At 45.0% G+C, this 24,127-nt stretch overlaps 1 protein-coding gene across 5 annotated transcripts; it reads right to left on the reverse strand.

Annotated features, from left to right (window-relative positions):
* Nucleotides 1–402: 402 nt before the first annotated feature.
* On the reverse strand, nucleotides 403–23,903 carry ylpm1 (YLP motif containing 1). Of its 5 annotated transcripts, none has more exons than XM_061754130.1 (22): nucleotides 23,037–23,900; nucleotides 20,198–20,398; nucleotides 19,881–20,069; nucleotides 18,287–18,993; nucleotides 15,165–18,155; nucleotides 14,963–15,083; nucleotides 14,750–14,858; nucleotides 14,592–14,672; nucleotides 14,338–14,512; nucleotides 14,221–14,244; nucleotides 13,964–14,142; nucleotides 12,747–12,895; nucleotides 12,610–12,672; nucleotides 12,418–12,537; nucleotides 11,951–12,127; nucleotides 11,784–11,867; nucleotides 11,640–11,723; nucleotides 11,498–11,572; nucleotides 4,832–4,883; nucleotides 3,081–3,208; nucleotides 2,609–2,792; nucleotides 1,416–1,648 (listed from the first exon to the last, which is right to left on the reverse strand). In XM_061754130.1, the coding sequence occupies exons 1-21, from the start codon at nucleotides 23,583–23,585 to the stop codon at nucleotides 2,646–2,648; spliced, it is 6,405 nt and encodes a 2,134-aa protein (XP_061610114.1). In that variant the 5' UTR covers nucleotides 23,586–23,900; the 3' UTR covers nucleotides 1,416–1,648; nucleotides 2,609–2,645. The 5 variants fall into 5 exon arrangements, with proteins under 5 accessions (XP_061610116.1, XP_061610114.1, XP_061610111.1 ...); XM_061754127.1 differs by having other exon boundaries at nucleotides 12,747–12,898; XM_061754129.1 differs by lacking the exon at nucleotides 1,416–1,648 and adding an exon at nucleotides 1,655–2,508 and having other exon boundaries at nucleotides 12,747–12,898.
* Between the last annotated feature and the right edge of the window lie 224 nt (nucleotides 23,904–24,127).

A 24,127-nucleotide genomic window follows, 5' to 3' on the forward strand; every position in this document is an offset into this window, starting at 1 on the left:
TCGACTCAAACAAAAGAGAAAAAGAAAGTCAGTCAGTCAGTGCTGGTTGAATATTTAATGACAATTGTAAAAATGGCAATCAGAGTAATCTTGGCTGTTTCTTCATTGGTCCGTGTTCATACTTCCACGTCTTTTTACCAAAATCTGCCATAGTCTTCCCAATCAAATGGTCATTACAAACATCTTGGTAGAAGGTCAACGTCGTCTTTGGAATAATTGCAGAAACCACGCCAAGTATCGACGCTGTTCTGTTGTCTTCGCTGAGGTCCCAAAACCTCTCTGTTGTGTTGCTATCAAATAGTTCACCTGTCTGTATGTCAATGCAATAAATACATCTTGACAATTGCTGAAGAAACCAAAATTGGCCAATTCCGATGTTCGGAGATCAAAAGGGAAACAGGCTTTCCGGCGGCATGACATTTATTGGAAGGACTCATTGTTACAACAGCGGAATCTACAAAAAACAAACTTCAGTACCAATTTTTTTCCCTTCATACTCACCACGATACATCAATTCCATCAATTCAGTTTCGTCTTCTGTTCTCAAGTCTTTTGGTCTTGACAGATAATCCTTGGCTTGACTTCAGAGTGACATTCCAATAAAACTAATGACGATAAGCAAGACAGAACATTCCAACAAGTTCCTCTGGGATCCTGGGACAGAAATGATTTCCTCCTCATAAAAAGTGTCTTGGTGACGGGGAGACGTCGGTTTTCCAACTCCCAAGTACAACTTCAATGTTCGAGCGTGAAGACGACGGGCGTGCCCTAGAATAACACGCTACATTAAAGTCACCAGCATCATTACCTCATGTAAAAAGGCCTAAGGGAAAATAAGTAGACAATTCTAAATTTAGGATGTACCACCACAAGATGCCAAAAGCCACCGAATAGACTTACCGGTAATTGCAATTTCATTTAAAAGTTTGGAAGTTTATCAAGCAGCAAACAGTCACTTTTGGGAGAGCGGACGGTGTCCCTTTGCTTTGAAATGTTAATTCGCTGTAAATGACCTGCTACCTTTTTGAGCTCATCAGCTTAAAAAAAGGGAAGATGACTTAACACCTCTTAACAGCATATGAACAGCTACATTGTTGCTGCGGCTAAAAAATGAAAATGAAAATCAAAATTCGACAGGCTCATAATAATTCACAATTCTGAATCCCGTGGCATACTTGAACGACAGGAGGATTTTTAGCTTGTGGAAATCTAACACACAGACATTTACTTGCATACAATATAAAATCAAGGAGAAGAACCTGAGAGTGAAAATTCTTCTGAGTAACGTGAATAATAGTCCTGTTCTGACACTACTACGATTGACATTTTCTTGAATCAGTGACGAACTGTAGTTCAGTCTACAGTTTGAAAAAAAAAACATAGAATGAAAGAAAGTAAAGGACTCGGAACGTTGGTCATTTAAAGTGTGAAATTTTATTGTTTTCATACAGTCTGCATGGTTCAAGAAACAAACAGGTACAGCTATAAGACATTTATTAAAAAAAAAAAAAAAACATGACTGAATACACCGACTACTAAGAGAATGCTGACCTCAACGTTTATTAAAAAAAAAAAATAATCTTGAGCTATCCTCGTTGAGTAAAATACAGAATTGATTGAAGAGTCTTGTGTTTCCAAGTCCGGACGCCTGCAAAAGGGGGGAAAATAAATACAAAAATTGGTGATTTTGGTACAAAAAGAACAGTCAGTCTGGTGCTTGACTATAATGAATCAATTACTTGAATTCAATTTCATATGGAACATTTCATTAGTGATATGCTGAAGTCTCATTATGTCCATAATAAAACGCATTGAAGTTACATTCTTAAGAGCCAGTGCAATGTATGGGCTAAATGCATTGAGGAAAGCGAAACAAGATGGGCAAATGATGACCATACTAAGTTGACATTACACATTACAGTACAGTGAACACCCGCATATTTTGCGCTTCGGCATTTGCAAATGTTTTGGGGATCGTATTTGCTTAAAATCGCGGCTATTTGCGGTTGTTGTGCTCAGTCCAAAGCAAATCAAGTATGACATCATCATCATCATCATCATCATCATCAGCCGGTGCAATCTTGCTGCTGCTGTTGTTGTTCGGTGGAATTCATGGAGTGTTTTGTCGCCTGCGTTTGAGGTGTCCTGTTTTGCAGCTCGTGGCCGCTGTCGTTTACTTTGCCTGTATTCCCTGACATTCATTTTTGCGTGTGGCATGACTTGATACTGTTAGTGTCAAGTACTAGTGCGTATATACGTTTGCCCATGTGTGGTCACATCAAGTTGTGCTGGCATCTTATTTCGACTACTATGCTCGCTAATACTATTGATGAGCCTAATAATGTAACATGGGTTCAATATTGGTGTCCATGCTCCAAGCGTGGCGTTGATGCTTTATGATCCTCTCCGTGTGGCATGTATACCCAACTACGAAGCCCTTTTGCGGGGGTAGGGAGGCATCAATCATTCGCAGATTTTTGCTATTCCTGGCAGGTCTCTGTCCCAATCCTGCGCGAACAGCGGAGGTTCACTGTACTATACACTTCCGTAGTCAGAATACACGACTACTACTACTACACAACATGAAGTAGAAGCGAGGCATACGCACCTTCGACGACAACAAAAAAGGGGGTTAAGATGATCTTTTAGAAATATTTCGTCCGGTTGAGCGCTTTCTGTGCAAGCCGACCGCTATCGTCTGTGATTTTTTCCCAGTCTGTTTGGCCCACCACGAAGCCGATCGCACGCTTGCGATCGGCGTCCTTTTGCTCTTCCAGATCGGCCCATCGCACCTAAAAAATATAAAATCAATGAATGAAAGGAAAGGAAAAAGTCTGACCAGGATTTATTTTATGAGCAGGCAATGAATGGATATCGATTTTGTCCTATAACCAAAACATGGACATTCAGCATTATCTTGCAAACTTGTTTTGCCCCCTCATCAAGGCGAGGCGTTTAATTATACGCGAGGACGCAGTAGTTAAGAGCTCAGCATCTACATTGGAGGAAATGTGGTAGACTGGGAAAAACCAAGTACTCCAAGACGAAGGGCAAATAAGCAGCGTCGTGGACGTATTTACCCTCTTCTTTCCCGGCTGAGACTTGCGGGTGGCGTAGTCGTCGGGCAGCTGAAGGTAGTCCTCCAAGGCTGCCGCGTGGCCGCCGTCACGCTTCCTCTTGCTGCCGCTCCCCAAGCCGTCCAGCTTGTCTGGGGAAATGGACCATCGCTATTCAGGTCACTACTGAAAAAGCAGCTTGCCGTTTATTGGTGAAAAGCCGCGAGATCAAGCACAGTCGTCGGTCTTGGTCAGGCTCAGATCGATTAATAATATCGATTCTTTGATAGGACTGTAGATGCTGCTTTTAAATACGACAGTTTTACCAATGAAAATGTCACTCATTTCAGAGGCCATTGGGCTGATCATTCATGAGATTTCCCGAAATGATATTGATAGACACTGCAGCATTATTTTGTCAAGCTAGTGAAGGCCCAATTTAATTGACAAATCAAAATGTTGAAATGAAAGGGAATTTTCCTGACAGGCCCGTTCCCTTCTTGCAACGCAGTAGACAACAATTACGATACAAATGCAGTTAGTTATAAGAAAGTCCAAAAATCTAATTGTGTTCCCCTGCTATATCGTACGTAGTTCAACAATGGCGTTCCTCCTTTATCGGTTTTTTATGGCTTTTTACAGGATCGCCCGGCATGTGGGAAGGAACGCCACAGTCGCCAGTGCGCTTTCACCGGCGTTTATTGAACGCCGGGAAAACAGTAAACCACATGGGGGGGGAGACACAGTAGCTGCTGGCTGCCACAGCTCACACCCAGACACTCACAATCAGACTTGCCAATGTCACACACCCCCCTCCCCTCCAATGCCCCGCGTCTTAAAGCCACATGCATGTATTTAACAATATGTACAGTACCTTCTTTCCATTTTATGGTTTGCAATTTTGTGTGCGTTCAAATACATTTACAATGTGTTTGAAAAAATAAATATATTCAGGGTGTCCCGAAAGTCATGAGCCACTTCCTGTTTCTATTTTGTTTCAAGCATGATTCAGACCGACGCGAGACCCTCAGCATTTGACAGCTTAGGCGTTACAGCTTTTGGAAGCATATCGTGCCGCACGGCTTGCCAACTGACATCAGAGTGTTGCAAAAATGCCACCCGGCAAGAAGCGCTTCTGTCCATGACTGCAGTTCGGCGGAGGTTTGAGAAGCTTAATGGCCTCCTCCAATTCATGCCATCCATAGCAAGTTTCTCAAAGCAGGACATGTTCTTCACAAGCTACGCCGGCTTGCTACTAATGTTACCAATGCCTGCTCCAGCTGTTTGGCGTTTTCATCAGCGGTTGTAGGAGCAGGTCTTCTGCTGTGTGGCTTGTCAAGAACAGATCCTGTTTGGAGAAACTTGCCATGAGTAGCACAAATTGTACTACGCACTGGAGCAGTTTGACGGCCATGAAGCTTCTCCAACTGCTGCTGAACTGCAGTCGCTAAGAGGAAAAAAAAAAAAAAAAAAAAAGTCTTGCAATTGGCGAGTCATGGGCAAGGGAACGCTTACAAAAAGAGCAAAGCCGATTGCCTCGCATCTGTCTGAATGATGATGATGATGATGATGAAGAATGGGGGGGGTGGGTGTACAGTGCCTTTTGGGAAACCCTGTATATACACACATTTTCTAAATGGTGTCTCTATATCGCAGATTTTCATCTTTTGAAAGTGAGCCTGGAACATATCCCCCGCGATAAACGGAGGTTCACTCACTGTACTACAACATCGCAAATCAACACATCAAGTCTTAAAGGGTTAAATTCAACCTACCGAGTTTTGCTTCCGAGGTGTCCATCTCCCATTTGCTTTTTGGAATGTAGCCCTAGATTATGTAAAGAGACACTTCAGAAGTTAAACATTTTGGTAATACGAGGCAGACAGGCGACAGAGAAAAACATGATTAGCTGCAGAACAAAAAGTACTGGTTTATGAGGTCAAGTCAAGTGGAAGGACTAAAAACTATGAATGAACTAACAAAGCAAATGGAAGACTGGCATGCAAACACAATAGAAACGTGTAAAGAATTTCTTTGGGGAAAATAAATGAGTTTTGACAATTCTGACACTTGCGCAGTCAAATCCAGGCTAATGTCAAATACCTTATCAAGGCTTAATGCTTTGGTTTGGTATTTTGACTGGTTTTATGTCATTCATATTACAAGTGTAACTGGAATATGCATCATACAAAACATGCACCAGTCATTATTTCCATTGTGCAAGGAAGCAATCATTGTTGACAACTGTTGCAATTCAACTTTTGTGCCAAGTGCTTGGAGTCTCTCCCAAAGTTGAGCTGTTCTGGTGCAACCAAGGAACAGTGCTGATTAAAAGCCAAACACATTAGGAACATTTGTGAGGAGGAACGGCGTCAAACGCCGACAATGTTTCGGAGTGCAATTAGATTGTGTACTGTTGCGCAGTTGAGTTGTGTGACTCAGAAATCTGTGCAAGAGTGCCATTGTGAAAGAACAAAAGGGACATAAAATGTCCAAAATAAAATGCCTTTGATTTGATAACTACCACACAAAATGCACATTTCCTATTGGTTCAAGATCACGGGCGCGACAATAAGAGGCTCTCTATCGATATTAGGCTTCTTCAACTAATTTACACGACACATCATGGAAAAAAATTTGTGTATTATCGGCAGAAACCAGTTCGAGATTATTTGAACACAGTGCAACAAAGTATGTTTTGGCTGGTGGTGTACCAAACAATAAGATAACTTCAAATGAAGCTTTTAAGATCGATAGCACCAAATGCAAAGAAAGAAAGGGTAAATAAATAGGATAGGATCCCTTCAGTTTCCCGCAAGGGGAAATTTGGTCATTAACATATAAACAAGTGCCAAAAACAACAAAGAGGAAAACAAAATATTTTTATCTGCACAGAGACAAGATATGTGTGCAACCATTTTAGTACTTTGCTTTTTTTGGGGGGGGGGGGGGGGGGGTACAATACAGTTGTTTACAGAAGGGCAATAATGGACCCTAACTCATTACATTCAAAATCTTAAAATCCACCAAACCCATTTCAAATACATTTAAATGTCGCGTCATGGATGCAACTGCCGTTTTGTCTGCCCATCAGAAGTAGTCTCAAACAATCGTAATGATACAGATTGCAGACATGATTACGGCAGCATTCAAGTTTGTGATGTATCGCGCTGGGCTGGGGGAGATAGCCTGCAAATGCTTTTTTCTACAACATCCCTTTTCCCATTTTAAGTTATTTTCTTCACCTATCGCACATTTGGAATGTTTGACAATTTAACATAAATACATGAACACAAATATTTAATATGTACAAAACTGTCGCTGAAGATACCAGAAATAAAAAGGTGCTGCTTCCAAACAAAATTAACCTTTTAACCCCAAAAATCTTCCACGTGTGAAACAATGTAAACAAAAACTTTGGCTCGTGTTGTACGTTTCTGCTTCGGCTGCAAGAGTGAACACACTCGGCAGCGGACCGTTTTGGGCTCACTGCGACGCCGTTCCGAATGACTGACGAAAGGCCGCTTCTTTAGTAAAAGAGCTCCTCTCTCAGTTCACTGCTATGTCAGCAGTGGAAACGGCGCGTCAGCATGCTCGGGAAGCCGCAAAGAGGGGAAAGTTACTTTTTTTTTTTTTTTAGAAATAAATTAAAATCGATTGCCCGGCCCTTGTTACACCTATAATTCGTGGACTGCAACACCGTCAAAAACATTAATTGGAGATCATTAGTCTTAAACAGTCATTAAGATCATTTTTCACATTTGGATTTTCCATCAATATTTTAGTTACTAGCGCTGTGTAAAAAGGACTTTACAGATCTCAACAAAATCTTTTAAAGGAGCCAAGGAGGACTCTGATTACAGGTAGATCTTTAGGATGATTGGCATATTTTGAAACCCTTTTCATCAATTTCTCAGAGCAACATCCACGCAAAAGGCTCGTACGCATGAAAAGGTACACTCGGGTGCTTGACATCGACACGGGTCGATTTCCACCAGCCACTCCGGCGGTTGAATTTGAAGACCCGCAATGAGTGTAGATTCCGTCTCATCCACTCTGCCCGTGCCCAGCCGCTCCTCGCCTCGAGTCCTCACACACACACACACACACACACACACACCGCTCTACTGTCCGCACACAGTGAAAGTACGTCTTTTGTAAGGCAAGTCGTAGAGAGCGTACAACCCCAATTCCAATGAAGTTGGGACGTTGTGGTAAACAAATAAAAACAGAATACAATGATTTGCAAATCATATTCGACCTATATTTAATTGAATACACTACAAAGACAAGATATTTCATGTTCAAACTGATAACCTTTATTGTTTTGAGCAAATCATCATGAACTTGGAATGTCCACGTTCCAAAAAAGCTGGGACAGGGTCCTGTTTACCACTCACTGTGTTACATCACCTTTTCTTTTTACAACATTCAATAAATGTTTGGGAACTGAGGACACTAATTGTCCTACTAACCCCCACCTACTAAGCTTTGTAGGTGGAACAGCTTCGTTGTCGTATTTTACGCTTCATAACGCGCCACACATTTTCAATACGAAGCCACGCTGTTGTAACACGTGCAGAATTTGGTTTGGCATTGTCTTGCTGAAATAAGCAGGGGCGTCCATGAAAAAGACGTTGCTTGGATGGCAGCACATGTTTCTCCAAAACCTGTATGGACCTTTCAGCATTAATGGTGTCTTCACAGATGTGTAAGCTACCCATGCCATTGGCACTAACACAGCCCCATACCATCACAGATGCCGGCTTTTGAACTTTGCGTTCATAACGGTCCGGATGGTTCTTTTCCTCTTTGGCCCGGAGGACACGACGTCCACAATTTCCAAAAACAATTTGAAATGTGGACTCGTCGGACCACAGAACACTTCTCCACTTTGCGTCGGTCCATCTTAGATGAGCTCGGGCCCAGAGAAGCCGGCGGCGTTTCTGGGTGTTGTTGATAAACGGCTTTTGCTTTGCATAGTAGAGTTTCAAGTTGCGCTTCCGGATGTAGCGCCAAACTGTATTTACTGACATTGGTTTTCTGAAGTGTTCCTGAGCCCATGTGGTGATATCCTTTACACATCGATGTCGGTTTTTGATGCAGTGCCGTCTGAGTGATCGAATGTCACGGGCATTCAATGTCGGTTTTCGGCCTTGCCGCTTACATGCAGTGATTTCTCTAGATTCCCTGAACCTTTTGATGATATTATGGATCGTAGATAGATTTCATCCCTAAATTCTTTGCAGTTGTACGTTGAGGAACATTGTCCTTAAATTGTTGGGACTATTTTCTCACGCACTTGTTCACAAAGAGGTGAACCTCGCCCCGTCTTTGCTTGTGAATGACTGAGCAATTCAGGGAAGCTCCTTTTCTACCCAATGATGGCACCCACCTGTTCCCAATTGGCCTGTTCACCCGTGGGATGTTCCAAACAGGTGTTTGATGAGCATTCCTCAACTTTTTTGCCACCTGTCCCAGCTTTTTTGGAACGCGTTGCAGCCATCAAATTTGAAGTTAATGATTATTTGCTAAAAACAATCAAGTTTATCAGTTTCAACATTCAATATCTTGTCTTTTTAGTGTAGTCAATTAAATATAGGTTGAAGACGATGTGCAAATCATTGTATTCTGTTTTTATTTGTTTAACACAACGTCCCAACTTCATTGGAATGGGGGTTGTATTTCAGCGTTTTACAGTCGTCTAATGTGCATCTTTGTGAACTAAACAAAGATATACGCAACTGTTAACACCCATGTCCGCTATGATACAATACATGACTTCTATACAGCATTTTCAAGTTGTGTAAGTTGTGTCTTTGTGCCATAAATATACTGCATAGGCAGCTACAAGGCGCTTGCCTTTTGACGTCAGCCGTATTTGGAAAGGCAAAACATTCATTTACGGGCTTACAGCGGCTCTACAATTCACCTTGCTTGGGCTGCTTTGTTCCACTCGAGTTACGTTCAAGAAACACACATGAAAATCAGTGCATGAATGATGCCTTCACATACAAGTCAGAAACAATATTAGACATAAAAACATGAAACCTAGAAAAAATAAAGTATGTGGGGTGTCTGTGAACAGATAGTAATAAAGTAACACATTTTGTGAACAGTACGACCACAATACTTCCTGAACAGTCGGGTCTCACGTAACTCCCATGTCCGCAATTAATTACTACTATAAGGCGTCCCACTTCACTTCATATTGCCATGCAGGATTTAACAGGGCCCATACATTCACAAGCTAATTCCTTCATGAAAATGTTTATGAAACAGTTCCGACCAATGCATTTAGTTGTAATGTGGTTTATTGCATATTTCGAAAGTAGCTACATTGTTACCCAGGATGTCGTTTAGTCCCTTGTATTAAGTCAACCTGATTCACGTTTGGATTATTTCTAAAAAAAATCAAATCAAATCAAAAGTGTGTCAACTTTTTTTCTTCTTTCACTTTTTACTACTTACTTCAGCATTGACCTTGAGCGGTTGGCAAATACCCAGTGGCTGCAAATGACACTTTCAATAGCTAGTAAATATGACTAGTTATTTTATCTTGTTAAACAATTATTCAACAACAAAATTGTGGCTAGTGAAAATGCTTGGTGGCTAGCAACTCTGGGAAACCACTAACCAAAGTAGCTGGTGAGCAAAACAAATGCATGTCAAGCCCTGCAGACATGAGAAAGTATAAAAAAGTGTTTATGTATGTGAGTCTTACAAGGAGTTGTACTGTTTTACAGGTGTATTACTATCTGGAAGGTGTACTACAGCAGAATTTCATACAAACATTATTACTTAAATGTTAAGTACTTTGCACCAAGAATATATGAATGACTGCGTGACTAGCAAACAAGTAGATTAAATACAAATAACAGTATTGTGTATCAAGTGTGGTTGGTGCTGATAAAAAGGTGATTTCATCCATTTGTTTCAGCTGCTTTTTATATTTCTAATAAGTCCTGTATGGCTTGAATAAATACCTCATTTTCACCTGAAATGAACTGGAAAACTACAAAGGCCAATAAAAGGACAACAAACGACTATCAATGTGACAAATGATTCTACACGCGGACAAAATTATCGGTACCCCGCTGCTAATAAAGAAAAAATAACAATGGTCACTGAAAAAAAGTATTAAATGCTAATGAAAATTAGACATTGCTTTTGAATTGTGATTCAACTACGAACAAATTATTTCCCCCAAAAATACAACGAGTGAAACAGGAAAAAAATGGTTCCCCTAATATTTTGTTGAAGACCTTAGAAATTACTGCAAGCACATGATTTCTTGGCCCATTCTTCTTCTCCACATATTTCAGCTCATTCCACAGATGTTCAATAGGATTTAGAACAGGGCTCTTAAAAGGCCCCTTTCAGTATAGTTCAATGTCTTGCTTTTAGCCAGTCTACTTTTAGTTGGCGTTTTAGGTCATTATCCTATGAGTAGACCGAATACCTGCTAAGACCAAGCTTTTTGACACTTTCTCTCCAGAATGCCTGGATAGTCTTGTACACTGCACAGATTCAAGACACCCTGTGCCAGATGTAGCCAAGCAGTCCCGGAACATAACCTAGCCTCCTGCATGTTTCACAGTAGGGACAGTGTTCTTTTCACTGGTATACTTCATTTTTTGCATCTGTGAACATAGTTGATGTGCATGGCCAAAAAGCTTCAGTTTTATCTCATCTGTCCAAAAGACATTCTGCCAGAACCTTTGTGGCTAATTCCAGTCTTTTTTATGATTCGTTTTCAACAGTGGCGTCCTCCTCTGTCATCTCCCACGATAATTAACAGAGTACCTTGACCTTGGAGTTCACTTTGAATTTATTTTGACGTTGTTCCAGGCTCTTTGGTTACCATTTATATGAGTCATTTCTTCACTTTATCATCCATTTTCCTCTTCTGACCACATCCACGGAGGTTGGCCAAAGTCCAGTGTCCCTTAAACGTCTGGGTGATATGTGCAACTAGTCACAGGAATATAAAGCTGCTTGGAGATGTCTACTGGCTTTTCCCTTTCACATGCTCTTCTCTAATTCATCTCCTGAGACAACTCTCTCGTTCACTTTCTGTGGTCAATGTTCAGTATGGCACACAAGAGACCCGCAATGCGAGTTAGAGGACACTGTAATTCAACCTATGGTCTCATTATTTTCAATCTTTTCTCAGGGTACAATCATTTTTGTCCAATCCTGCTTCGTTTTTTTTTTTTGTTTGTTTTTTTTAAAAGTGATTCTGTTGACATCCACAATTCAGAGGCAATGTCTGATTTTCATTGGTTCATTTTCAATACATTTTTATTTAATATTACTTTTGTCAGTTTCAAGTTTTTTCAGTAACAATTGTGCATTTTCCTTTCATTGACAGACAGGTACCTACCGTTTTGTCCACGTGCGTATTAACTACGAGAATGTAAAAGTGCTTCATGTCCTACCAGATCACCCTCTTCCTCCTCCTCTCTCTTGGCTTCTTTAGGCTCATCTTCAGGGTTGAAGTCTTCCATTTCCACCTAGTAACAGTAGAGCCATTTTAGTTGAGGGTCCAATAATCACAAATGCCAATCTGGTAGAACGCACCTCCTCTATAGCAGCGTCCTGCAGCAGGGCTCGAACATCCAAGCGGACCATGTGACGAGGCGTGGACTCCCAGTTATTGGACATCTGCGTTCGGGATCAGCCATCAAGAATTGTTCGCAAAAACTGCACATTTTCATTTCATACCTTCATAATGTCCTTAAGTGTGCGCGCGTGGGCGTTTCTCTTTGCACAAGTGTGGGTGTCAGCAGTGATTTCAGCAATATAGACCTTTACGGAACAGACGAAATACCAATGTTAAGCTTGAGAGAGGATTTTTTTCCCGCCCTTCACTCTTGAATAAACCAACCCACCTCAAAACCTTTCGTTTTGGCAGCGCTCCAAAACTGATCAAACTGGCTGACCCTGTCATTGATAGTGTCCAATATGATGAAAGGGAAAAAGCCATCGTCCAGAGTCTTCTTAAACGTCTTCAGCATGCTGCTGCGGTAGGTGGCCTCCATCTCTGGCTCATACTCATACTCGAGAATCTGGAGGACAACACATTATTCTTGGAGTCTTTCCAATTTCACCTCCCAAATAGGTGTAATGTTGTTTCAAATGAAGTCTGTTGAAGTGAACTGAAGGGGCTTCATCTAGACATAAATAGTGCTTTACCGCCATCTTGTGGCGATTCTAAAACCTCTCAGGAGGGCTTCAATTACTTGCAGATTTTTTATTTTCGGGACAGGGTTCGTTCCATACACGGTTTTGAAATAACTCTTCTACCATAGTCTAATTTATCGAGATGGGCCCCTTATTTCTTTTAAGTGATCCGTACCTTTCTTTTGACCCTTTTGCCCGTGTCAGGGTCTTTCTCGACTTTCTCAACCTCCGTCATAAAATAGTCATCTAAAACCAGAACTCTTGGTGGGGCGCCGCCGCAGTCCACCTCTTTATCCTGAAGGTTGGAACAGAATCATGATTGTTAACTTGCTCTTTTACAAAACATAAACGTGTGATGCTGACTCACCCGTATGAGCTTTGCAACGTGACTCTTTCCGCTCCCCGGTAGCCCTCTCATGATGATGACAATCTGTTGTGACAAAGGCTTCAAAACGAGCACTAAAAAGAAAGCAATTTTGCGAGAGACGCAGCAGCAATAAATACCCTCTCAGGCCGCGACAGCCTTCCGGGGGGTTTGAGAATATCGTCCACGTTCTTGATCTCAGGCTTCTTCTCAACAGGCGGCAGTGACTGTGGCGGCGGTGCCAGCGGCGGTGCGGCGGGGGGCCCACGTTCCTCTGGGTAACTTCTGTCTACTGGACAATATTGTTTTAACATTTCAAGTACTCGTTAACCACAGTAAAACACAAATGCTACATTGTCAAAAATAATATCCATACATAAAGGTACACCTAAATAAATGAGTATATTTGATGGTAAAAGTTCATTTCAATAGTTCCCTTCTAACGCTAAGTGAAACTCATTGATTGATTAAACACAGGAAAATACTTTTCAGAATGCCAATTTCTACCTAATTTCTATATTTAAAAATAATTTGGATATTTTCATATGTAATATTCTCTTTATTGAGACTGAATTTTGGGATAGATGGAAGCTATAATCAAAATTATATTTAAAAAAAAATGCTATATTTCACTGAGTGTAGTGAATCTATACCAGTTTCACGTTTTGAGTTGAACTTATGAAGTAAAATCAGTTTTCCATGACATTCAAATTGATTGAAATGCACCTGTATATCCCTTCATTTCACTCTGAATGTTGCTGCCCGAAAGAGTTGTGCCATAATGGAAGCCCGCATGAATGTACCTCCGCCTCCCTTAGCTGAGGGGAGCTACAGCAAACTAGTAGATACTGCAACTAGTGCGCTCCATTTTGCTTCAAGACGCAAGTAATCAAGAAACAATGCAACCACAGAACATGAGTTAATCGAGTATTATGCAAGACACCATTTTCATACAGAACTAAAATGGTAAATGGACTGCACTTCTATAACACTTTATGCACACCATCACAGTGCCCAAAGGGCTTTACAAAGCCTCACATTCACCCGCTCACACACGCATTTATACACCGAAGGGCAGCCGCTGCACGGCCCAACGGGAGCAAATTAGGGCTCAGTGTGTTGGACACAAGGACACTTCGACATGCGGACAGGCTGAGCCGGGATTCGAAGCATTGACCCTTCGGTCACTGGAGGACCCGCCCTACCTACTGAGCCACGGCTGCCACTAATAGAACGAATAAATATACAATAAAAGTCACAGTTTGCCCCAAATTTGCAAACACAAATGAACTTTTCCTAGTCTAAGGTTGTACATTTCTGACTTGCTCATTTTTTGAACCTAGCAAAAAAATCTTACCAAAAGGTGAGGAGGTATGGCCGTAACGCTCGGGACCGCCACGGTCGGGTCCAGCGCGCTCAAAGAGAGGCCTGTCGTAGCCGGGCCTTCCGAAAGGATCCTCCCGATCGCGGCTGCCGCTTCGGTCCCTCTCTCGAACGTCGCATTCTCTTTCCCGGTAGCCCGGACGAAAAGGGCGCCTATGACAAAGAAAAAGGCAAATATGTTTCATCTGATTATTTCATCAAACTAATACATACATAACTGTGGTGTAGTACCTTTCGTCAACCATCAATAGTGAGCTTGAATTTAAAACAAACAAAACGATATTACATGGATGCAGAAACTGAATACGTCGAAAAACGCTTGGATAACAGAAGCTGAGAAGGCACTACCTATCATCTCGGTCTCTTGGAGGATAGCGTTCCCTTCCAAAACGTTCTCTTTCGTATTCCGGTGGAGGTTTTTCTCGGTAGAATTCTCTCTCTCTACTGTACTCCCGACGGTCCATGTAAGGGTCTGGTCTTCTGTCATAATAGGGATCTCTGCTGTAAGGATCTCGAAGAGGTTCTAGAAGCAGAGCACAACAATTAGTCAATGCCAAAAAAAAAAATCCTGCCTTACTTATTCAAAGGTTAAAAACCCCCACCTTTTTCATAGCCCCTGTCTGGGTCAGGCCTCAACACAATCCTCTCACCATAAGCGATGCGCTCCACAGTGGTACCAGGTTCTAAAATATTCATTGATCACTGTCACAAAGCATATAACTCTTTAAAATCAGATGTGCTTTGGTTTGCTGCCACATACCATGTCCATGGCCGTAATCCACGGTCTTTGGAGCCACTGTGTGCACAGGCGCGGCAGGATTTGCATCCCAAGACGGTGTTTTAGCCATTTGAGCAGATGCGGTCATGCCCTGTGACATATCCAACAAGAACGAGCTGTGTGTTACAACGAGCAGGCCCCACACAACTCGGCGTATGACATGAGGCATCCATGAGAAATACATCCAATGGTTACCTTCAGAGCATTTCTGACTTCTGGTGGGATCTCCAAACCAAGGAGCTCAGCAGGGAGGTCAGGTAAAGTATCAGCAGGGGCATGCTGAGATGCAGTATCGGGCTTCCCCTCCTGCAGTTCCCTTTGAAAACAAAAGGAAAGATGGCTCAAAAACAAGAATGCCGGACGACATGGCACTGGAGCTATCGCAGATGTAACCTACCTCATCCGTTTTAATTCTTGAGCAGCTTTCAATATGATTTCATGTTGTCGCTGCGAAAGAGCGAGCACATTCCCTCCCTGCTGGTCTGATGAACTCTCTGGCAGGTTTTTGCCAGGGTCATTTTGGAGTGGAGGTCTATCCAAAGGAGGCTCGTCTCTACGGTCTCGATAGGGGGAATATGTTCTCTCTGTTGGCGGGTCAAATCTTGAAGGCCGATCCCATTCTGAAGGATGTGCTAGATCGTCCGGTCGGGATGGTGGCTTGTCCATGTAATCGCGATCTCTGATATCACCTCTTCTTCGGTCATACTCATCGAATGGTTGCGGTGGACCTCGCTCTCTTTCCTCAAGCCAGCGCTCATCCTGGTAGAACGCGGAGGTTGGGGGTGGATAGTCCCTGTCCGGTGGAGATCGCTCTCTGTCCCACTCAGGATCAAAGAACCTGCCCTCATGTCGAGGGTCATCGAGATGCGGCGGCCTCCGGCGATAGTCTTCTTCTCCGTGACCATAGTCGTGCTCTCTGTGACCATAGTCCTCAACGAAACCAAAACTGTATCCTTCTTCCTGTTCATGTGGTACACCAGGCCGCATCATGCCTCTAGCCATTCCACGACCCATAGGTCGTCTTCTCATATCTCTTCCTCTTTCAATGATCTCGTGCGGCATTGGCGGACGTCTGCCGTAGGGTGGATGCCAATCCTCCTCACGCTCCATCTCTTCGTGATAAAATGGCTCCTCATCGGGATCCATTAATTCGTGAGGTGGTGGTGGTGGCCGCCTGCCTCTTCCTGCAGCTGGGTGCATTGCGTTATGCGGATCATCATTATGATACATGTAATGATCAGATTCATCCATGTCCATATCACCAGAGTCCATACCATAGCCGAATGAATCTTCATCCACTGGCCCATGCGCTAGGTGCGGCGGGGGTCCTCGTTCCTGCATGAAACTAGGACGGCCGCGCGGTCCATGACCGCGTGGTGGACGGCCGCGGTCAGGCGGAAATGGGGATCTCATCCCTCTCATCGGAGGTTCCCCCTCTCCCCAACAAGGTTCCTCTTCGTCATAGTACTCAGTTGACTCAGCTTCTTGCCATTGACTGTCGCTGGGTTCTCCTCTCCCCATGGGGGGCCCGCCTCTCCCCAAGGGGGGCCCGCCTCTCCCCAAGGGGGGCCCGCCTCTCCCCATGGGGGGGCCGCCTCTCCCCATGGGGGGCCTGCCTCTCCCCATGGGGGGCCCGCCTCTCCCCATGGGGGGACCTCCTCTCCCCATAGGCGGACCTCCTCTCCCCATGGGCGGACCTCCTCTGCCCATGGGCGGACCTCCTGTGCCAATATCCGGTCCTGTCCTACCCAAAGGTGGCCCGTCTCTGCCCATGGGCGGACCACCTCTTCCCATTGGTGGACCACCTCTACCCATGGGTGGACCTCCTGTGCCAATATCCGGTCCTGCCCTACCCAAAGGTGGCCCGTCTCTGCCCATGGGTGGACCACCTCTTCCCATTGGTGGACCACCTCTACCCATGGGTGGACCTCCTGTGCCAATATCCAGTCCTGCCCTACCCAAAGGTGGCCCGTCTCTGCCCATGGGCGGACCACCTCTTCCCATTGGTGGACCACCTCTACTCATGGGTGGACCTCCTGTGCCAATATCCGGTCCTGCCCTACCCAAAGGTGGCCCGTCTCTGCTCATTGGCGGTCCACCTCTGCCCATGGGCGGTGCACCTCTACCCATGGGCGCTCCACCTCTGCCCATGGGCGGTCCTCCTCGACCCAATGGGGCACCTCCTCTGCTTATAGGGGGATGTCCTCTCATCATAGGCCCACCTCTACCCATAGGAGGTCCCTGCATTGGTTCTTCATAATACTCCTCCTCTGTTTCAAAGTGATGGTCCTCTGGCATCCAAATTTCTTCACCCGGTTCATCACACACCTCGCCACCAAACTCTTCATATGAAGGATCTTGCCACTGATAGCCCTCTTGCTCTTGCGGCTCATACAATTCTTCCTCGGGAGGCATAAATTCATGAGACATTTCATTTGTCTCCCCCACCGGTGGTCCGGTGTTTTGTCCCATGAAGTCTCCGCGCCCCTTCTGCCCCTGTCCTCGTCCTTGCATGGGTACCAGGGGCTGACCTTGCTCTCTACCCGGGGGAGGCCCTATAGGTTCAGGTCTTGACTGCAATTGTCTAGGTGGTTGCTGCTCCTGTTGTTTTTGGGAGGCCTCTGAAAACACAGAGGGAGGGTTGCTGTTTTTTGATGGGCCATTTGGTTTGGGAAAGTTCTGTGAATGGGCTTGTTTTGATTCCAGAGGAGTAGCAGCAGGCTGGGATGGCATATCTTCAACTTGTTTGGGTGAGTTGCAAATGTCCATAGTATCATCTTCCTCTGTGCTTGTCGTTCTGGTCTGAGGTATTGGTTCACTGACAAAAAATCCAACACTTTCAAGCGAGTCATCGGTCATGTCTTTATCAGTGGTCGACTTACTACATTGAGTTTTACTCTTTTGTTGATCAGACTGCTGCAACTCAACCGATTTTAATGCCGTATCCACACTGGCAGGTTGTGTGGGGGTTTGTTGGGCTTGTGGTGGGGGTCCTTGCTGTTTCTGTGGAGGAACTGGTGGGCTTTCAATGGGAGGCTGAGGGCCAGTGTGGCTTGGAGGTTGGTCAAATCTAGACTGCCGCCGGAATGGGGGTTGTGGCGGATGGTCAAATCTGGGGGGACCGTCAAAGGGCTGGCAGGGCTGGTCAAATCTAGGAGGCCCATCAAAACGCGACCCTGGTTGGTTAAAACGAGGTGGTCCGTCAAAGCGTTGGTGGGGTGGATCAAACCGAGGCGGAGCATCAAAGCGCGTTCTTGGTTGGTTAAACCGAGGTGGACCGTCAAAGCACTGTTGTGGGGGCTGAAATGAAGGGGGACGCTCGAAACACTGATCAAATCTTGGAGGTCCATCGAACGGCATTGGCTGGTTGAATCTGGGGATGCTTCCTCTACAAGAAACATTTCAATGAAATAAAGATAGGAATGTAGTTATCTTAAACATTGAATACATGTTAAATTCTTGTTTCGTCTTTAAGTCGTCTGTGCCTAATCACATGCAAAAATAAATACTGGTACTGACCTTGGACCCCCCATGCTGTTAAAGTTTGGTGGTGTAACATTGACAGGGCATGTGGGTCCCATTCCAGTGGGGGCGCCTCCTCTGGGTGGTGGTCCAGCAGTTTGAGTGTGCGAAGGACCTGGCGGTGGACCAGGCGGCGGCCCAGGCGGTGGACCTGGTGGTGGACCTGGCGGCGGACCTGGTGGTGGACCTGGCGGCGGACCTGACGGTGGACCCGATGGTGGACCTGGCGGCGGACCTGGCGGCGGACCTGGCGGCGGACCTGGCGGCGGACCTGATGGTGGACCTGGCGGTGGACCTGGCGGTGGACCTTGGGATGTCACACCAGCAGCAACTACAGGAGGTGGTGGTGGCTGATTCATTGGTGGCTGAGTCACTGGTGGTTGATTCAATGGCGGCGGCATTTGCATGTCTTGTCCAGGGTAAGCGCCATACTGCCCCATACCTACATTATCATACTGCATTGCAGCGTATGGCACCAACGCAGTAAGAGCGGTAATTGTCGCAAGAATGTGAGCATTGGTGGCATTCATCTGCTCTTGCCACTGCTTCCATTGGTTCTCGTAGTCATGCAGCTGGTCTTTGTGCGGATATGTTTGGAACTGCTCAAACCAGAGCCTGAAGGTAAGCTCCCACTCTTGGAACAGGGGGACGAACTGCTGCTTTTGCATTTCATAATGCCTTAGCTGCATCTCGGGTGACAACGACTGCAAAGAAATATAGATCCAAATAGTGGGCATTAAATTGTGTCTTCGCTCCTACAGATCGCTTGCTGATGGTGGACGTGTTGCGAATGATTTACTAAGAGTACTATCTTTCTCTAAGATCCCAAATAGTGTTCACTAAAAAGATTTGGTGCACTGTTGGCAACAGGTCTAAAACAACATGCAAACTAAACAGTGGATATGACAGAGTTAATAGTTGAAATCTTCCCGGAAAACTGCATCATGAAAACATTGTCACAGCCCCCCCCCCCCCCCCCATTTCGTAGCAAGTTCAAATCTAAATAGCGCTTCAGAAACACAGCAAGTTCTCCTGGGATGGCCGAGCTGTTTGTATGCATAAGGCCACCTTATTTGGGAACTGCAGGCAAGGAAGACCGCAGCCCGGCTTGTCAATCTCCGTAGTGTTGTTTTTCCACATGAAACATCTTATTTCTCATATTTAAGAGAGGGTTCGGTCACCATTGAAGTTTGAAGAATTGCAACTGAAAGCGTCAGTTGGAAGAGGCAAACGATCATATTAGTAAGTTTATCACACTGATAATTTTGGGAAATCCAGCAAGCCCAGAAAAGCCATGACTGCCCGAGTGCGTGGCCATCGGATGTACAGGTTTATGCCCGTCTTGCGTAACACTGAGTTCAAAACTTAGGACAGCACACCTGGAAACTAGCACTAATTGTCACAGTGTCATGTCACCCCGAGGCACAGAAATGCAGAGTTGTAAGGAGATTTGTCATCGGTGATATGGCATTACTTCTTCTGGTGACTGCCTACGAAACAGGTTACAAATCGCTTCTCGGGTAAAGGACGTATTTCCCAACCAAATAGAAAAGTAAACTTTGGACAGTTGGCACAGGGTTTTCCCACCTACCTGTAGGTTTGCAGGTTGTTGAATGAGAGGCTGATACTTTTCGAGTATCTGCTGGAGCTTTTCATGCTGCTGCATAAGAGCCTGATAATGTAAGCTGACTCGCTGCTGCTGAACCTGCTGCCACTGAGCCGCTGCAGCCTGTAGCTGCTGGAGACGGGCCGCCTCCTCGGGGTCTTGCTTTTTGTCAGGCTTAAACACAAACACACACTAATTGTAGCTAAGCGTATTATGGTACAGTGAGACAATTAGTGTTACCGTAGAGCAGACATGAGAAAATGACGGCTTGCGAGACACACAAACATCGTAGGAAAGCTCACCTCAGGAGGCGGAGGCGGCGCTGGCTGCTCTTCCTTCGGAGGAGGTGGTGGAGGCGCACCTTTGGGCGGCTCGGACGGAGGAGGAGGCTGCGCCGCTTGGCTGCGGGGCGGCTCGGCATCCTTTTGATTCTGCTTGGCTTTCTCTTGCCTCAACTTCTGCAGATTCTCGAGATGCTGCTTGTACCAAAGTTGCTGTTGATCCTACGTGAAATTTAACATATTTAAGGTATTCATTGGATAATATTTATTGAAGTCCTTAGATAGACGCATGTTATAAGTAATATGTTATAATACTCGGACAACATTTCCTGAATTCATAGTTGACAAAACCACCAAAAACTTCGAGGTGAGTGAGATCATTTTGCAAATCCATATCATCATCTTTATTAGGAATGCACCGAAAATTCGGTCGCCGAAAAATTACAGCTGAAAACGGCCCAAAAAGTCTCTTTTCAGCCATAGGATTTTTATCAGAATCATCTTTATTTGCCAAATATGTCAAAATTACACAAGGAATTAGTATGACAACAGACAGCCATTTGACAGAAAATACCTTGAGACATAAAAACATAGCACGGAGTCACTGAGCAATGAAAGATTACTGGTACCATGGTAATGTCGATAACTCTTTTTTTTTTTACAATTGTGCAAATGATGCAGAGTCCTCTAGCAATTTAGAGCAGTTTGAAATGACCAATACAGCAATAATCTGGTACAGTGACCATTGCGCAAATGGCGCAGAGACTTGAAGAAATTTAAGCAGTTTCAAGTGACTAGTATTGCAATAATCTGGAACGGTGTCAATTATGCAAATGGTGCAGATACTTCTCAAGAACATGAGTGGCCAGTATTGGTCAAAAACAGATATCCAAAGAGTGCATAGTGGTGAGAATACTACAGTGAGTGCACGAATAATGTACAACCCCAATTCCAATGAAGTTGGGACATTATGTTAAACAAATAAAATCAGGTTCGACCTATGTTTAATTGAATACACGACAAGATATTTAATGTTCGAACTGATAAACTTGATTGTTTTTAGCAAATAATCATGTTCCTCAACGGACAATTGCAAGGAATTTAGGGATGAAATCTATCTACGATCCATAATATCATCAAAAGGTTCAGAGAATCTGGAGAAATCACTGCACGTAAGCGGCAAGGCCGAAAACCAACATTGAATGCCCGTGACCTTCGATCCCTCAGGCGGCACTGCATCAAAAAACGACATCGATGTGTAAAGGATATCACCACGTGGGCTCAGGAACACTTCAGAAAACCAATGTCAGTAAATACAGTTCGGCACTACATCCGGAAGTGCAACTTGAAACTCTACTATGCAAAGCAAAAACCATTTATCAACAACACCCAGAAACGCCGCCGGCTTCTCTGGGCCCGAGCTCATCTAAGATGGACCGACGCAAAGTGGAAAAGTGTTCTGTAGTTTTTGGAAATTGTGGACGTCGTGTCCTCCGGGGCAAAGAGGAAAAGAACCATCCGGACCGTTATGGACGCAAAGTTCAAAAGCCAGCATCTGTGATGGTATGGGGCTGTGTTAGTGCCAATGGCATGGGTAACTTACACATCTGTGAAGGCACCATTCATGCTGAAAGGTACATACAGGTTTTGGAGAAACATATGCTGCCATCCAAGCAACGTCTTTTTCATGGACGCCCCTGCCTATTTCAGCAAGACAATGCCAAAGCACATTCTGCACATGTTACAACAGCGTGGCTTCGTAGTAAAAGAGTGCGGGTACTTGACAGGCCTGCCTGCAGTCCAGACCTGTCTCCCATTGAAAATGTGTGCCGCATTTTGAAGCGTAAAATACGACAACGCAGACCCCGGACTGTTGAACAGCTGAAGCTGTACATCGAGCAAGGATGGGAAAGAATTCCACCTCCAAAGCTTCAACAATTAGTGTCCTCAGTTCCCAAACGTTTATTGACTGTTGTTAAAAGAAAAGGTGATGGAACACAGTGGTAAACAGGACCCTGTCCCAGCTTTTTGGAACGTGTCGCCGCCATCAAATTCCAAGTTCATGACTATTTGCTAAAAACAATCAAGTTGATCAGTTTGAACATTAAATGTCTTTGTAGTGTGTTCAATTCAATATAGGTCAAACATGATTTGCAAATCATTGTATTCTGTTTTTATTTACGTTTAACACAACGTCCCAACTTCATTGGAATTGGAGTTGTATAATTGGGCCGACAGAAATCAACAACAATCAAGACAAAATTGGCAGCATGTTTCAATTAAACCGCTATCCGTCAGGCCCAACAAATAATTTCTTAAGGGGGCTCAATTAATACAGTATAAAGACGCTAAATACAAAATGATCAAAAAATTTTTTTACGTATTCCATCATAGATATACGGGGCCAGTATCGGTTCTGGTAGCGCCACCACATCTTGGCAAATAATTTTTCTATCCATGTTCGAGTCCCAATTTAAACTACGTCACCTGACCAGGTGACCGCCATCTACAAATACTGCTCACCTCGAGACCATTATTGACAAAACCTGGCCCCTTAGCGTTCCACAATTACTTGGAACTCATCTGTTCATCACGATTGTGGTGTCTGTGTTTAGCAAGCTTTTCAATGATAGGAGCCTTTTGAAAATAGGAGAAAGTTAGGAAAAGGTCACAACTAAAATCTGGACCACGATAAGTCGTTGGCCAGAAATTGGTGCGTTTTAAAGACGTCTGACTTTCTTAACACTTGCAACAGGATAATGCTACTTATAGGACTGACTTTGAAAGATTTGTCTGACAATGGTGGCCTCGTGTAAATCGCTCAATCTTTTCCAAACGTGCGCCAATACTTCAGTGTTACCTGCAAATTGGAGCCGTCGTTGTCTTTGGCGACTGTGTCCTTTCCTTTTGCACCGTTAGCTTTGGGAGCGGCGTTGGCGTCCTGCGATTTCGCTGACTGGGGCTCGGGCGGAGGAGGAGCCGGCTGGGACTCAATCTTGTGCGGCGGCGGCGGAGGCGGCGGCGGAGCCTGCGAGTGGTCCGCCTGTGGCGCGACGGAGTCCCCCTTCATGTGGCACTGCGGCCCGGCGCTCCGATCCAGCTGGGCCGCTTCCGTCGACTGCCAGGCCGGCGCCGAGTAGCCACCCGGGGGTCCGCCACCGTAGGCCGGCGGCGCGTTGCCGTGTTGGAGCACATTCTGGAGCTGCTTCTGGTGCAGCATCTGGAGCTGCTGCATCTGCTGGAGGTGCTGCTCCTGCAGGCTCGAGAACATGGAGCCGCCCGCCGAGGCCTGCAAACAGCCGAAAGCCGTCGGCGGCCCGGCGTGGCCTCCGACCGGCAGCTTTCGCGGGCCGGGCCCGCCGTAGTTTTGCGACTGGGGCGCACCGAAGTTGCCCCAGGACGGGTACATTGTTTGGAACTGCGGCGTGCGCACCGCCGCCTTTGTGCTCACGTTCAGCCGCGGCCCGGTGCTCCGAATGCTAACGCTCGCTAGCTAGCTGGCTAGCTAGCTAGCTCGCTCTGGTGAAAACGTCAGCCGCAACATTCCACCACACGAAGCGACACCGGCCCAGTAAACACGTCTCCGCCGCACCCGCGTCGCGTTCAATTCTCACTTGGAACCGCAAACGGCTACTTTTATCTTGACGGTATTCTTGCGGCCGTCGGTTGGAAATCCGAATGGCTGAGAATGCGCGACCGCGAAGTGACGTCACGGACGTCGGTCGACGACTTCCGGGAAAACTTCGCCTTCGACGCCTTTGTCAACAACATGCAAGTTTTACTTTTACTTTTTCTTTTCATTCACTTACTAGTGTAAATGTATGTGATTAGTGGCGAAGAAAATTAAAGCGACATTGGCGAACCAATAACGGTAAAAATATATATATATAATAAAAACAAAAATCATCAAACACGTGCAATAAAACGTGAAGTGTTCATCTATTCTAGTTG

This window comes from Phyllopteryx taeniolatus, chromosome 18 (genome assembly GCF_024500385.1).
Source record: "Phyllopteryx taeniolatus isolate TA_2022b chromosome 18, UOR_Ptae_1.2, whole genome shotgun sequence".
NCBI lineage: Eukaryota > Metazoa > Chordata > Actinopteri > Syngnathiformes > Syngnathidae > Phyllopteryx > Phyllopteryx taeniolatus.

Bases quoted from the DNA above. Each gene is read 5' to 3' on its own strand.
- ylpm1 (XM_061754127.1), bottom strand. From the start codon at position 23,585: ATGTACCCGTCCTGGGGCAACTTCGGTGCGCCCCAGTCGCAAAACTAC. The intron at 14,245-14,337 runs GTAGTGCCTTCT...TTTAAATTCAAG, and splicing joins CCAAGAGACCGAGATGATAG to CTCACTATTGATGGTTGACG. The intron at 2,793-3,080 runs GTAAATACGTCC...TATATTTTTTAG, and splicing joins CTCAGCCGGGAAAGAAGAGG to GTGCGATGGGCCGATCTGGA.